Below are 15,611 nucleotides of genomic sequence, written 5' to 3'. Positions count from 1 at the left end.
GAACTTTCAAAAACATTCTCAGTATGTCTAAATTTGCTTGAGCTTTGGAGTAGAATTAAGTAACGGCGTTGCATAGTCTTGTGGGGCTACCATTATTAGACATGTACCTGCCTAGGACATTTTATAGAGGAGAGAGCAATAGGCAAATTGGATTTCAGAATCAATATTACCAGTAATGATCAAATCCGTCTACTAAAGCAAATTTAATATATCATCCTAACAAAGGGAAAGCTTTAGTTCTCTCATGTATTCAATAGGGCCTTACGCCTGGAAATTATAACTCCTGGTGCCCAGGGACGCCATGTTTTAAGTTCTCTGTATTTCTTTGTAGGCTTCATGAGACTTGCCATCAAGTTCACTTTCAGTTTCATATATTGGACAAAGTGGAAGACCGCAATCACTTGAAAAGGAAAGTCAAGGAATAAAAGCATGGAGGGCCTAAAGAATACGGCTATGTCAGATCAATTCTGAGGCATATTTCGAAGCTTTCTGTGGGATATAGGTGACATTTTAATTCCTGGTTTACAAATTAAAATATCTTTTGGATCCATCCTGCTATCTAAAGGGGTCACAGGGCAGAGAATTTTGCAAATATGTCTAGGCACCCGCATAAACATATACACAATTTTTGGCCATATTTAATCCTAGTGCCAATTTGGCCTTGTGCTTCTCATCAATAACATGAAGCTGTCCCTAAAAGTATCCTTCAAGGGTGACATCACCCTAAACAAATGGCTCCCAAAAAGAGATCACAGGGTAAATGAAAAGAAGACCTGGATGATTAAAAAGTACCTGGTTGGTCCATATAAATAGATATTAAGGCCAGTATCTTTGACACTGATTTGAAGACCAAATACAGCAATTATGGCAGAGCAATGGATATTTTAAGATAACTATGAAGTGGGTCCTTTACAAGCTGTTCACCTTTTAATCTCAAAAAGGTCTCGGTGCAACAATTGGAATGTGTTCAAATAAAAGTTTGAAACCAGAAGACAACAATAAATAATTTTGCGAAGATATTATGTTGTATTGCTGCTGATTTGGAGTTTTGCCCGTACCACCAGCAAGCCCTGTTAATTTAGTTTACACTAGACTATATAACCACAATATAAATTTTTTCCATGTTTTCGAAGTTAGCAAAATTGTGTTTTTTGTATCTCCTAGGTGCCTATAAAGTATTAAAAGAAATATATAATATCTGCAATAGATCTACGACTTCCCAGGTTTGGAAATTTGATCTAACAGAGAAATGAAGGGTTGAAGCCCACTGAAATGTATGTATTTATAATGCACTTCTTTAGGGTTCGCATTTCTGATTTCCATGCCATGTTTTGAAATATTTTGGATGGAGTAGAAGAAAGGTGATGGGAGCTGGGGGGCACAACTGGGAATAAACGACAAAAAAGGACTGTAGACACTCGGCCTGATATATACACGGGCAGTCGTCTGCAGTCATTTATAGCAGCAGAGGTGATCCCCTTGCTGACATCCACCAAATTAGAAGATCCCCCCTGATCCTGCTGTGATCTCTGTGCTTTCAATCAATCAGAACATTTGTAGAGCGTGCTACTCACCCGTGAGGGTCTCAAGGCGCTGTCGTCACAGCAGCTCCTGTGAAGGGACAAACAGTTTGGTGTATGGCTGCTGGTTTTTATGCTTTTGCCTTGAGCAGATGTTGGAGGTTCTAGACACATAAGATGCAGCCGATGACAAATATGACGAAAGAACCCCTGAAGGTGGTATTCAATATATTGATCTGTGATGGGATTACAGAAAGCACAGAATTGTCTGTGATGGTTGCTTTCGTTTTTTTTTTTTAAAGTAACCAACCATGGGGAGATTCTCGCAGGTGTGGCCAGATAATCAGGCCAGATAGACCAGTCTATAAGGTGTTTTTCAATGGCATATCATCAAGTTGATCTCATCCAAAAGAGAGACGTTTAACATCTTTGTGGCATTCTACAGATCTTTAAAAATACCAAAGGGTGTCCTTTCAGTTGGTTACTGCAGATACTGCAGATACTGTCTTTCAGTGGATATTGCAACAGGTCACTGAAATGTTTTAAATCTTACTTTTGCCCTGACACTTTTGCATTGTCAAAGTGCCTTAAGAGTACACAGATGCCAGTGTAATATGCCGTTTTAGAACTATGTAAAGTACCTAATCACACAAACGAGTTATATGAATGACAATTACCAGCGCTGGACGCACATTATGAAAAAAAACCACATACTCTCATGGTGAAAATTCAAAATAAACATGTTTGGCTACTAATGTTACACCAAAATTAGCTGTTCGCTCACAAAGGAACATGACAAAAACACTGTTGGCATTCAAGTGAGAGAGGTTCCTGCATCGGGTATTAGAAAACATTTGGCCCCAATCTGAATGCAAAAAAAGGAAATGGTATTACCAAATCAAAGAGCTACTATTTCCACAGTTGAGAGGGGAAGAAAACATTTACCTGTTCTAGACTGAGCTGTGTTTATAAGACAGTAGTGTCGCCAAGTGTATTGATTTCTGGCCAAACTGGCTCAATCTGCCACCCTTCTAAGATCAATGCAATGGACTTACAGTGCTTTTTGTAACAGTAAAACTTATTATATAGGTAAGAGCCTTAAAATGCTTGTGTGTGTTATTCAAGTATTCAATATTTATGGGGAGTAGGGGGGCTTTGGGGCACCAGCATAATGCTTTTACCCATCCACGAGTCTCAAATGGTCCAGTGTCACCATACACAGGGTAGACAATCTGAATTCAAAGGCAAAGCAATATTATCTCCAATGGAAAATTCATGTTTTTTTTCTCCAAAGGAAATCGAGTAAATGGAAACCATGTTTTAACGGTCAACAGGGATGAAGTGTCCTCCTCGGAGGATGCAGTGTTTGCAAATTGGGTTGCTTCAACACATAAATGCAGCCACAGGGGCGGCTCGTCCACAATGGCAGAAGAGCATCACCCTACTCATCAGAGTCAGTCACAGCAAAAATAAAATGATAATGAAACAATATAATTTTATTTTTCTGTGACTGGGCCTGACATGCGTGCAGGGCGGGGCAGGGCCAGGCGATGACAGGTAGGCGGTGGGCACTTAGAAGTGCACATGTGTTTGGCCAATCGTGTTAGTCAGGCCAAACATACATGTGCACTTCTATTTCTCCAACCCGGCTGTGTTCACAGCCGGGTTAGAAAGCCGCAGGCTACACAACAGTGTTTGAGCGGCAGAGCAGGCTGCTCAGACCAATCCTGGCACTGCTCTCTCAGCAGGAGAGCAGCACCAGGATTGGCTGGGCAGCCTCTGCATTCCCAGAGACTGCTGGGAGAGCTCCGAGGCATCTGTCGGCGTCAGAGGCTGCGGTGAAAGGTACGTTTGAAGAAAAAAAAGATTCTCTTCCCCGTGCCCCCCAATTGTTTGTCCGCCCATACCCGGCCTCCCCACCTTCGTGTTGTGGCAGCCACCTCAATAATTGTTCTATAAACCTATAACCTAATTCCCCTGAAACTTTAGTAAGATGGGTGCAGATATCAGATAGGCTACTGGCATATCATGTGAATGTGTAGAATTACTCACTTCCAAAGACGCAATTAGTGCCAAAAATGGAAAATATTTCCTTACAATTGTTTTAAGAGCCTCATGCACCTCATAAAGGGTGCCAAACAAAAATGATGAATTGTGCCTGATGAAAGAAAGCACAAATATGTGGCCAGTCAGCAAGCAGTGAGATGATTTAGTTGGTCAAAGAACCATCTCATCTATAACACCATGGATTGCGGGTTCTGGTATCTGCTTTTTTGTATATCCTTCAAATGCAAACAGAAGGAGTAAAAGAGGGATTGGATTTTTTCTTGGTGCTTAAATAATAAGTGGCATTATTGTTTATTGCTTAATTACCAAAATCTTGTTGCAGAACTGAAATGGAGAGGGTAGAAGCTATGGGCGTCTGCAGGAAGGTGCAGGGGGGGGGGGCTTGCCTCCCCCTGCATTTTTCAATTCCACTTTAAAAACATGTGAAGCTTGCGCTGCCGGTACAATACCGGCAGCGCAAGCTTTAAATCTTTTTAATTATGCCCCCCTGAAAAACTTTCAGCTGATGCCCATGGTAGAAGCCTATAGTGGGAGCTGAGCCTTCACACTGTGGGCTGGTTGTATAATATTTTCACCAAATTCAATTAAATTAATAGACTAGGTCACCAGAAACATCATAACATGGAAATCACTGTAAGTTGGATTGGTATGAGGTGGTTGAAGGCTTAGTTATTTTTAAAGCCCAGTGGTGGTCCCACAACAACCACCAAAGGAAATAAAACTTCAAAAACAATAATCCCGAAACAGTAAACTGCACTGAGTGTGGGAAGGCTGAAATAAAAGTACTTTCCTGCCATTTGTAGTTCAAGGCCATGTCTACCAACTTAACGAACAATCTTACTGTGTGACGAGGGGGTGGGGCCTTGAAGGGTGTGTGGCCTTGTGCCAAGAAGTACCTAGGAGGCCCTTTTGAACTCCACCCCACCCACAAGCACACTCCTCCCAAAAATAAAAATAAAAAGCTTGCTGAGGTACTGCGGTGTTTTCACGCCCCTTAATGGATGGTGGCAGATCAAAGTCTCAGAAAACAAGCTGGAAAACCACTATTTACAGTGGTTGTCAACTCGTTTTCCCTGCCACTGTGTGATATCGGCTCCTCACTGGGAGGCCGTCGGATGGGATCCGATATCGTGTGTCATGCGGTGGCACCGTGTGAGTTGGCAGGTACAGAAGACATTACTCGAGAATGCCCTGAATCAAGAATTTAGCTTGCTTGTATGCAAAAATTTGCAAATATAACACTGGAATGAAGTGCAAACTCCATAAGAATCAAAATGGGTAAAAAATGTCCCTGTTGGTAAAAACTTCACCAAAAAAATGTTTAAATCGATGGTTGGATGTGGAACATGAGACATGTAGACAGCGTGATAGAACACATATGACGTCACTCCTCCATCATCTGAGAAATGCTACATTTAGTAAAGTTTCTTCAATTCGGAAACAGGTGGCGTGCTATTATTCTTCATCACAGCCCCCTCTGTTATTTTTCTGCTGTCTCTAGCTACACCGTCCAAGAGATGGCTCTGCTCTGTAAAGATAAAAGAAGAAGCATAGGTACCATTTATGCAAAGCCAGCAGCTGCCTTTAGGAGGTAGTACTAATCCCCACGCAGAAGCGATGCTTCTCTATGGTTTCCAGCCAAATGGCAGGCACTTGAGAGAAAATATTCTGGTCCAGCAAAGGAGTGAGAGAACATTCTGTAGGGAAAGCTGTAAAACGCCCATCTGGTGAAGGTGACATGTGGGCCCTCAGGAGGTTTAGTCCCGTACCATGATGAACCATCAAAACAGGCACCGATTACCTACAATTTCAAAGTTCAACACAACAGAAATGAAACAAAGCACCAACAGCAACTGGTCCTTAGGAATCTTTGGAGTAATACTTCCGGGTCAGTGCAGGCAAGGTGTTCGACTTTACCAACAGAAGTCGAGGCCGGCAGCCAAGAACACTTGATAAGACTGAGCTCCCGGAGGAAGCCCTGTGATTATATGAAAAATCTGCAGAATCCTTTTCTTCATTCCTTCTGCGCTTCACATCCATGACGACAAATTCTACTTAGTTTGGAGATCCCGACTGACACTCCAGTGTTCCGTGAGTCTAGGCCATTGACGAAGGCAGAACCTTTGACACGTTCAGAATCAGTCTTTCATATCTCCTAATGTCAGTTGTGCCGTAGTCATCAAGAATAGGAGTCCAAGCTTCAGTAAACTGCTATTGCTACGTCCTGCCTGCTTGGTGATCTGTGCCATTGGTGGTTTTGCTGCTGAGATGGTGAAAGAGTTTCTCCTGGAGCAGCTGCAGTTCCTTCGCAAGGTTGGCGCTCGTAATCGTAGAAGGACCCATCTGGCAAGGGGAAATAAGAGAAAATTATTCGAAAAGCAAAGGTAACTATATGGTGGTGGAGACAAAGTTCACACATTTAAATCTCCAGCGTTACTCAAGGTCTGCACCCAAAAAATTAAAAAGGACTCTCTATTAATAATATATATCTAGAGGAACAATCATTTTCGTTTTATGGTAAAAAGTGTTTTCATGGAAAAGAAAATGAAAGGAGTTCAAAAACAATCAAAAATGGGGATTCAAAAGTTACTCAGAGTATCAGCATTGGGATTTGAATTAAACACTACACAAATATTTTGTGGAGTAAAATATACTGCAGTTGGGAATAACAATAATTTAGGGAGAAAACTGGATTTCAATTTAAAATAGGGATAAAAAGAGGACAATATGACTGGACACTAAACAAATAATTTTAGGGTACAAAAAATTGGAAAGTCTGCACTACAATGAAAAATGGCTACCACTGTGGGATGTTTCGGGTCAGAGATAGGGGCTTTGAGACCCCTCTGACATTACATTTATATCCGTGAGCTGACTGATCTAAGTAATCTCTCTTTATCATACGTTTTTATAAATACTTGAATAGCCTTTTGACATTTAATTTACTATTAAATATATGTATGTTATGTAATCAATAATCACCTGAACTTCAGAATTGCCTCGAAAGTAGCATCTCTTCCAGAGATGGATCCTCACGCTTGTGAGAAGTGGAAGCAGCATCTCTCCAGAGTGGGGGAGGGTGAAGGTTGGTTTGATGATCCGCAAGGACCTCTCGGGTTCCACCAGCAGACTCTCGGAAGACTGGGCTCGGCGGGAGCCGCGCCTTTGGTTTGAGGCATTCTTCCATGGAAGAAACTGAGTTTGCAATGTGAGGGATCCTTTCTGCAGTAGGTACACAACACAGGTTCCAGAGGAGAGTGGATCCACCTTGAAAAACAGATGAATGTCTTACTAATCAGTGACAACATGAAGGAATTGTTAGCATGCAGGAGTAAAGTGCTGGGGCAGTTCATCCATATGGTCAGATTGAGGCGCGGGGTTGCAGGGACCCAACATTTAAGAGTGGCACTACATCTGATGAAAAAATTTAATTAAAAAAAATAAAATTACAAAAATGATTTTGCTGTAGATAGCTTGGTTTGCCAGCATGCCACTTGCAGCCAGCGATTTCAATACACACTCTGCCCAAGGGGGTGCATTATAAAGTTTTTAGGAGGTCTTACTTTTCGGCAGGCAGAGGCAACTAGTGATAAAATAAATATTTCAAAGTTTATATACAGTGATATATACAAAAATAATATTTTGTCAGTTTAATGAAATCACCACAAGACAGGATGAGCTTGTAATATTAAGATGTCACCACATTGTATTTATGGTTTCATAAACGTTGTAGGTGAATTCATAAGAAAGGGCTGCTGTTCCTCAAATTTTATATACTATGGGAGAAAGCAAAACTCGCAAACATCATGAAATCACGGAAAAGTTGAAATGGGCTCTCAAATAAATCAATTGGGCCTGATTGGCAAAGTGTTTTTTTCAGATGTATTCCCAAATTAAGTCTGGAAAAAGAAGTACTTTATAGGGCGTATAACTTAGACATAGTTTGCAAATCCGGAACAATCCTATATACCTTTAAGTAACTGTTTCATCATTTGTGCAAGTGTTGCATAGTTTACATATGAATGGGTTATGAATAACTGTCAGTGGGTCAAAGTTTAAAGGGGTGTTACTGGAAATAGGTCCAGTCATACACAGTCAGTGGCCACAAACTAGGCAATTAATGAAATCAGCATTTTAGGTAGAATTTTATTGATTTTGAAAACATCTAACACACAAAACAGAGCTGATGTAAATTGGATATGAACTGAAATCACAAATGCCAAACAATCCAGAATAATAAATCATATTTACTCACATTTAGGTGTGAACATAAATCCTTAATGTTTGACTTTTTCCCATGAACCTTTTAGAGCTGGCCAAATGCCTTTAAGACACAGCTCAAAACCAAGAGCACCACTCAAAAACCTTTACGTTTTCTTATAATTTTAGATGATTACACATCATCTCCATTGCATCCCAGTCTTCTCCACACGATACACAATACCTATTAGACATGGCTCACGCGCATACATTTCTAGCTAGCCTCACCCAGTGAGACTATGCTTGTTGTTATTAGGTTCAAATCACCCAAGGCCATCATCTGTGGTAACACAGTCTGATGTTGCTTAATTTCTGCAGTTGCTTGCAAATGGTGAGCAGTGGAATTAATTTTTAGGGGACAGGCTTATTTTTCTATTACATTCATTTGACCGAAAACAAGAAAGAAGGCGGCAAAAAAGGGAGAAACAAGGTGGAAGAATAATCTAAGAAAAACAGTGACAACGGTAGAAAGAATGGATGAAAAGGAACCTGCAAAAGATTAAAAGAGGAAAAGTGTGCGATGGTGGAAGAAAGAGGTATGAGTTGGGTTCAAGGCAGTCTGGGTAGTTGGTAACCCCCAGCATTAGAGAGTGATGGAGGTAGGCTCCCAGGAACGACTTTGGGCTCCTCAATTTCATTATTTGTTTTTATGAATGAGTCACTGCTGATTGCAAGAAATTATCTTTCAACAGAGTTGATGCTATGCACTAGTCAGACATGGTTTCAAAGTGACCTATCAACTAAGCTACCAGAATGTGCCCCTTTGGTCATCTGGTGACCATCACATGCAGTTTAGAAAGACCCCGAGCTTCTAAAGCCAACATGCATCGAGTTGCCTGTTTGAATCTGCATCTTTTGGTATAATACAATCAAGTCAAGGCACATGGCCAAGTCAAGTAGTCAAGTTTCCCTTAACTAAAAAAGTTCTCAAGAAGGCAGTCCAGCTCGCCATCAGTTGCTGGTAAGTGTCTCAAAACTATATAGAACTATTTTCATAAATAGTTCAGTGTTTGTGTAAATTCAGTATGAATACTCCCAATGAGATGGAACTTGAAACCTTCAGCTGGAACAGCCCAGTCCTTGTCTTTGATTGGCTCTTGGAGCAGATTTGTAGCTAAGTGCAGGCCTTGGCTGTCTGCTATTTTTGTTCTTGTATTTTCTGATTGCTGAATACTTTTACCAACTACTTTGTTGTTTCGCCTTGGGATTTTCTGAGTCATCTGACTTGTTGTGGCGACAAAGGATTCCAAGGTCTTTTGGCTGATTTCATTAACTTTGTTTCATCCTAGCAGGGTTTTGAAATGTTAGTTTTGTTTCACAATGCGTGCCTTTTTTGTCATTTTTCTGAGAGCTGCTTCTTCCCCGCTTTTGGAAACATTTCTAGGTTATATTGATTGCAAGCTCTCATGGTCATTTGGTTTCCTGTTGTGCCTTTAGAGGGGCCCAGGGCTGCATTTTTGAATTTTCTTTTTCATGGCACTGTCATTGTTTGCCCCATGACCTCTTCCCATTCTGTATGCCGTGCCTTTGTATATGTGTGGAAGCTGCTTTCCTGTAATATTAATGGCGCTTTGTAATCAAGCTGGAGCAAGGATAAGTGATGTGAAAATTCAGTTTAAAATACCAGGTCTCTGAGAAATCACAAGTATTTACTGAATTAACATTTTATTTGGCAAATTATTAAATTGCGGTGCTTTTCTTCCTTTGCACCTTTTGTTGAATATGAGTGTGGCCATATTAATGTCCATTGTATTTTATATTATTTTTGCACCCTTGCATGTAGTGAAAAATACAGCAACACCATTGCTGTAAGTCTCAACGGACACAGTTCAAAAAAAGCTTTTAATCACATAAAAATAAATAGTGCAAATCATAGCATGAAAATGACCTGTTACAGATAAAACCAGTAATGCTGTCTCACTGGCCGACTCAATGTGACCTCAGTTGTTTCTCTACCTCCAGCTTCCCTCATAGCCTTTGGGCGTCACCGAGCCCTTGTCTTGTGCAATCGGCATCTTAAAGTAGAAGAAAGCAAGCATTTCTTGTACCTAAACTATGCTGGAGGGAGGATACCTGTCACTCAATCGTCCAACAATTATTAAACACGCAACCGCCATACCCAAATATATAAACTTCTCTTTAATTTCAAGTTTACTCCTATAGCTAATTAGGCATGAGTCAAAGTGAATTGTGTCTCCTGATCCTTCTGGAAGTTTGTCAAATATGTTGTTCCAATACAAGCTCAACTCTGAAAGAGAGTACTAGAAGATGTTCTTGCTATCCACTTAGTATTTTTCTGTTGGAATATAGAAATCAAATATTAATTGGTACTGCAGCAGTGTATACCTGGTGCACTATGTGACAGGGTGTAGAATAATAAGTGACTAGCAAAATTCTTGTGTCTGACTAAGGACCTGCAGCCATCTCTCCCATCTTGCTGCCCATTCTACTAACCCATCCTTAAACCCAATCCCAAATCACCTGGCCAATCTGGTCAACAGTGATTCGACCACAGCGAGTTTACCCCACCCAGTATGATCTCATGACGCTGATGACAGTGCACTTAAACAACCTTTTCTAACATTTATTGTCATAAAGAACAAACTCTTTTCTATTTTTCCTGGAACCGGAATCGTTGAGATCAATGAATGTTGCTGGGACCGTTACAAGGTCTTGCCTCGCCTTGTAACAATACATACATACATAGATAAATGCAAATTCTGCTATCTTCTATAACCAAAGCATTAACAAAGACTGACATAGGCCTGTCAATGCTCTGTCCATGAAGGCTGGTGAAACTCAGCAAAGAAGTCCCTTAACTGCAGGAAAGAAAGCAGTCTTTTTGGGGCATATGAAGCTCCTCCTGCAATTGTATGAAAGATTTCAAAGTACTTTCTTGATAGAGCTGATCCGGACCTAAGCCATATTTGTCTACGATACTGAATAATTGAGAGGGAAATATGGAATTATTTAATCGTGGAAGTTTGAGAGAACAATGGTGCCCATGAAACATGCTTTACCTGGAACAATCTAACCAGACCTGCAAGAACTGTCCTGAAACTTAGTTTCCCTCATTCGTCCGGCAGTGGAGCAGGATAGCACATCTTAGTAAATAAAGCTGGCGGTTAGGGGGTACATCTAATCTGCAAATGAAATGGGTGCATTGTAGTGATTTAGGGCCAGATGTACAACCCTAAATTGCGGTTGCAAAAAGACAATCGGCCCGTTTGCGACCTCAATTTAGGGCATGGCCATGTACAAACCTCATTTTGCGAATCAGTACATTTTACCGATTCGCAAAATGAGGTGGGATACTCGCTATTAGGACGAGGCGGGCCAAGGGCAGCCTTTCCTAAAAGTGGCTCGCATTTGCATGTATGAATGTTTTGCGACCGCAATTGGGGTTGCAAAACACTAGCAATTTACCACCTACTTCAAGTAGGTGGTAAACCATTCGCAAACGAGAAGGGGTCCCCAGATGACCCCTTTCCCTTTGGGAATGGGTCAAAAAATATGTTTCAAGGGCAGGCAGTGGTCCCAGGGACCACTGCCTGCCCTTAAAAAATGAACCTGAAAAGTTTCCTTTTTCTTTCTTGTAAATACATCAAAAATACATCCCGTTTTTTTCTTTAAGGAAAACGGGCTGCATTTTTTAAAAAATTGCTTTATTTAAAAGCAGTAAAAGACATGGTGGTCTGCTGACCCCAGCAGGCCACCATCCCTGTGAGTGCTAGCCATTCCTAATTGGGTCGCAAATTGCGCCTGCCTCATTAATATTAATTAGGCATTCAATTTGCGACCCCATTAGGAATCACAAACAGTGTCTGAGACACTGTTGAACATCCCGATTAGTGACTCACAAATGCGACACAATTTGCGAGTCGCAAATTGGTTGGTCATTCATCTGGCCCTTAGAAATCAAGATTTTTTGGCCCTTTGCAGCTCAGTAATAAAAAAGATGCAGGTATTGAAGGGCACATGTGGGGTTTCTGTGGATCCATATAAAATAGGATAAAACTTATTTAAACTTTGTACAAAAACGAAAGTGTGTCATACATTGCTCAAAGTACTTGAAGCAATACACTTATTTTTCACAAATTGATTAGGGCCAGAAACAATAGAGGAAGGAGCCCCATTCTTTACAATGCAGACACATCCCTTCAGTCTCCTTCCTATGAGGGCATATTGTTTTGCCCAAGTTACTACCAGCTAACGAATCAGTGTAATGGCACTGGAATCATGGAATTCTGAATCTGCCATATCTAGAATCTGTTCTTCTTGTTCACATTCAAAATGCAGCCGGAGTATTGACTATAATATGGTCACAAATACCTCATTCTGAGGAAGGGTCTTGAAGGGACGCTTAAGTATATATTAGAAGATCATCAGCAAACGTTGAGCCCTTCAGAAAAACATCCACACAAATTAGGCTTGGGATCTGAGGGGACCGATCTAGTAATTTAATAAATGTCTAACTATAAAGCATATACAGTAATTTTGCAACACCAACAACAGACTATTTTAAAAGGTGGGGAAATTTGAGTACTGCCAATTTCCAGAAGTACTCCCATGATTCTGTGTGAATTACATAATAGATGGAAATGTACACCAAACATAGGTGGATAGCCCAGTGGAGTAAGGTTCGGACTATTCTAACTTTGCCATTGTGAAATTGGTCCTTTTTCGCTATTTCCAAGAAGTTTGTTTACCTTTCTAGCTTAACAAGTATCAAATGGCCTCTTGCCTTAGATCAAATGTATTTTGACTCATTCTATCTTAGGCCAATATTTCATTTTAGTTGCATTTGGCTTCCTTACTCATTCTCATTGTGTTGGTTCATCTCAAGTGTGTGAGCCTTACCAATGTTTCCTACTCTTACGTTGCTTGCTAGACATCTTTTGCTTAGTATTTTCTTTTCGACTGACTAGATCATTAACCATCAAGAATGGTTTAATTATGTCTCATACTCCTCTTTATCAGGAAGGGCAAGATATATCCTGGATAAGGCATCTAATATGCTGATGATTCAAGTTCAAGTTCACAGGCACCACCCAGACACCTCCATGAAAATGACTTAAGGCATTGACTACCCCAAGATAGAATGAAAAAAATGTGGGGCATTCTGACAGCGACCCCCCCCCCCCCTCACGTTGCTCACCTATATATTTATTTCCTGAATCTCCCTTTTAAGATTTTTTTGACACACAGTTTGGTCCACCCACTCTGGATTCACTCTTCCCAATTAATGTTCAGACTTGGACATAATCATCATTTAATGGTTGCAAACACTTCTTCTCAAAGGAGATTATCCCACAGATGCCAATGTTTGCCCAAAGCAGGCTTCAAATCGACAACATTAACGCTAGCTTGAACTTGGACTTCAGGAAAGAGGGAATAACTATATAAGTCTACATTATTTCATATAAGTTTGAGTGTTTCTTTGATTCAAAACTTTACAGAATACAATGTCAATACTTTTAACAGGAAACTCTCAGGAGGCTGATAGCAGCCCGCATACTTTCACACCCACCTCAAAAGATGTGCTCAGTGCAGTAGAAACAAGGATAAGGCAAAGGAGCCCATACAAAGGTTGTGCTCTCATCCTTCAGCCCAGAAATCTACACCTCTTATCATGTGACACGCCATGGGTCAATGTAGGCCATTCCTGTGACTAAAGGCACTTCTTAGCAAACCAGAAACTTTGAATTTGGCACGCAGAATGTTAAAGACCTAGAAATATGTATTTTTCAGGAGCGTGTCAACTTAAAGAACAAAGATGGCTCTGCCAAATACAAATGCACATCTAATGATAAAGTTTCTGGAAATATTTATAAGAAGCAGATAATAGTTGCGGTATCTATCACGGTATCAAACCCCTCAACCACTTGGAGGGTATAGTTCCTACAGAAAACTCTAGGGATAAACCATTTAACACAAAGGAGTACCTACCAAAGCACACGTCAGTAGTTCAGTAGTCCATAGAATAATACTGACTCATAGCAGAAAATATATAAACATATGCTGTCCGGAATGTATTTTCTTCTCTAAAACTTGGTGTTTATTATCCAGTCTTGTAACACCAATCAAGCATAGAGGCAGCCGACACATGTTTCGTCCTAAGGACGTTTTCAAGGCAAGCAGCAACCGCAAGATGGTGCTGAGCGTTTACACCATAGTAGGTCAGAGAAACTGTGACCAGCAAGGTCTGACCTAACGAAAATGTACTTGCACATGAAAAAAGAGGAGTACCGCAGGTCAGCTGAAATTATATGGCAACTTTAAGAATCCACTCCGAAGTAAGAAATAAAAAAAAGGACAAATGGGTGGGCGGTTAGTTGCCAACAAATAGCAGAGGTCGGTCCGGGTTGTGAGATATTGATACCCCTGCATTGCACGATCCACGTCCGAACTGATGTAAGGCTTATCAAGTTTCAGAGGTCCACCACTAATCTCGTGGTCCGGACCGACCTCTGCTATTTGTTAGCAACTCTCAATCCGCCCATTTGTGCTTTTCCATTTCTTACTTCGGAGTGGATTCTAACAGTTTCCATATGTATTCAGCTGACGAGGGAGCCGACTATGAAGGTGAAAAGATTAACTCCTGTCTATTGAAGGTGTTCTCATGATTGATGAAGAACCAGTTAAAATGTAATCCTGAGAATTCTGAAGTCATCTTCTTTGGCTCCCCACCCGTGGCTGAGTGGAGACTCTGGTGGCCATCGGATATGTCACCTCCTCCCTCTGCTCTAATCACTGTCAAAAATCTGTGCATTGTGATGGACAGCATGTATGTGCACAATCCTCGTGATGGACAGCACCCTTTCAATGAGATCTCAGGTCTAGTCTGTCGCAGGCTCCTGTTTTGGGATTTTATGAATGCTTACAAAATTTCTCCCCCTCTTGCTCTTGAACATAGGACGACCGTAGTCCAGGCATTAATTATTTCCAGACTGGACTACGTCAACGTCCTGTACCTAGGCCTCTGTGAATATTTGCTTAACCGTTTACAGGTGGTCCAGAATGCAGCCGCAAGAGCGGTCCTTTTGCTCAAGCCCGGGACTCATATCTCTCCTCACCTCAAGGCCTTACATTGGCTTCCTGTAAAAAAAGGATCAGTTTTAAGACTTTGGTCCTCTTTCTGCAGGGAAACGGGGCGGAGTATCTCAGAAGGAGAGTCACGCACTATGTCCCCCAAGAACCCTGAGGTCCCCCACCCTGAACCTGGCATCCGTTCCTAGGATACCCCGCGCCTGCTCCAGAGGCTGTTCCTTTCGGTTACATGAAGCCCATGGCTGGAACCACCTACCTTTGACTCTCAGGAAGGTGTCTGACGTACAGGGCACGAGTCCTAAAAAGATAAGTGGGGGGACGCTGTCACCGGAAGTGACGTCACGACAGGAAGTGACGTCACGAAAGGTGCGCTCCGATCTCGTCCCAGTGGCCTTAGAGTGAAGTCGGAGTGAAGTCCAGCTGTTTGGCAGGGGGGACGGCGTCCCCCTGGTAAAATAAGTGGGGGGACGCCGTCCACACGCGTGGTACCTCGACTCGAGCCCTGCTGACGTAACTGTTTTCAGAAAAATGCTTCAAACCAGGCTTTTTCGTAACTAACTCCCGGTCTCCATCCCCGGGGGGCAGCAGTGGATCTGATGGAGACTTTTCAGGGCCAGCACACTCTTTCTGAGTAGCTGTGCCCCCTATAAACGCTCTTTCATTCATTCATTCATTAAACATAGTTAAAAACATAATCTATAAATTAATAGAGGG

General features: G+C 41.5%; 1 protein-coding gene across 2 annotated transcripts in view; it reads right to left on the bottom strand.

Annotated features, from left to right (window-relative positions):
• Window positions 1-3,537: 3,537 nt before the first annotated feature.
• MTMR11 (myotubularin related protein 11) overlaps window positions 3,538-15,611 on the bottom strand; it is a 262,554-nt gene continuing 250,480 nt past the window's right edge. The window contains exons 16-17 of one of the 2 annotated variants that reach the window (XM_086945378.1): window positions 6,570-6,854; window positions 3,538-5,930 (exon numbers count right to left, since the gene is read on the bottom strand). In XM_086945378.1, coding sequence (XP_086801504.1) covers window positions 5,805-5,930; window positions 6,570-6,854 — 411 coding nt within the window. In that variant the 3' untranslated portion in view covers window positions 3,538-5,804. The remainder of the gene's footprint in view (window positions 5,931-6,569; window positions 6,855-15,611) is intronic. The other variant, XM_086945377.1, reaches the window with a different exon arrangement.

This window comes from Lissotriton vulgaris, chromosome 12 (genome assembly GCF_964263255.1).
Source record: "Lissotriton vulgaris chromosome 12, aLisVul1.2, whole genome shotgun sequence".
Taxonomy (NCBI): domain Eukaryota; kingdom Metazoa; phylum Chordata; class Amphibia; order Caudata; family Salamandridae; genus Lissotriton; species Lissotriton vulgaris.
Note: the sequence above shows the minus strand (reverse complement) of the source record. Positions and strands in the feature narration are given on the sequence as shown.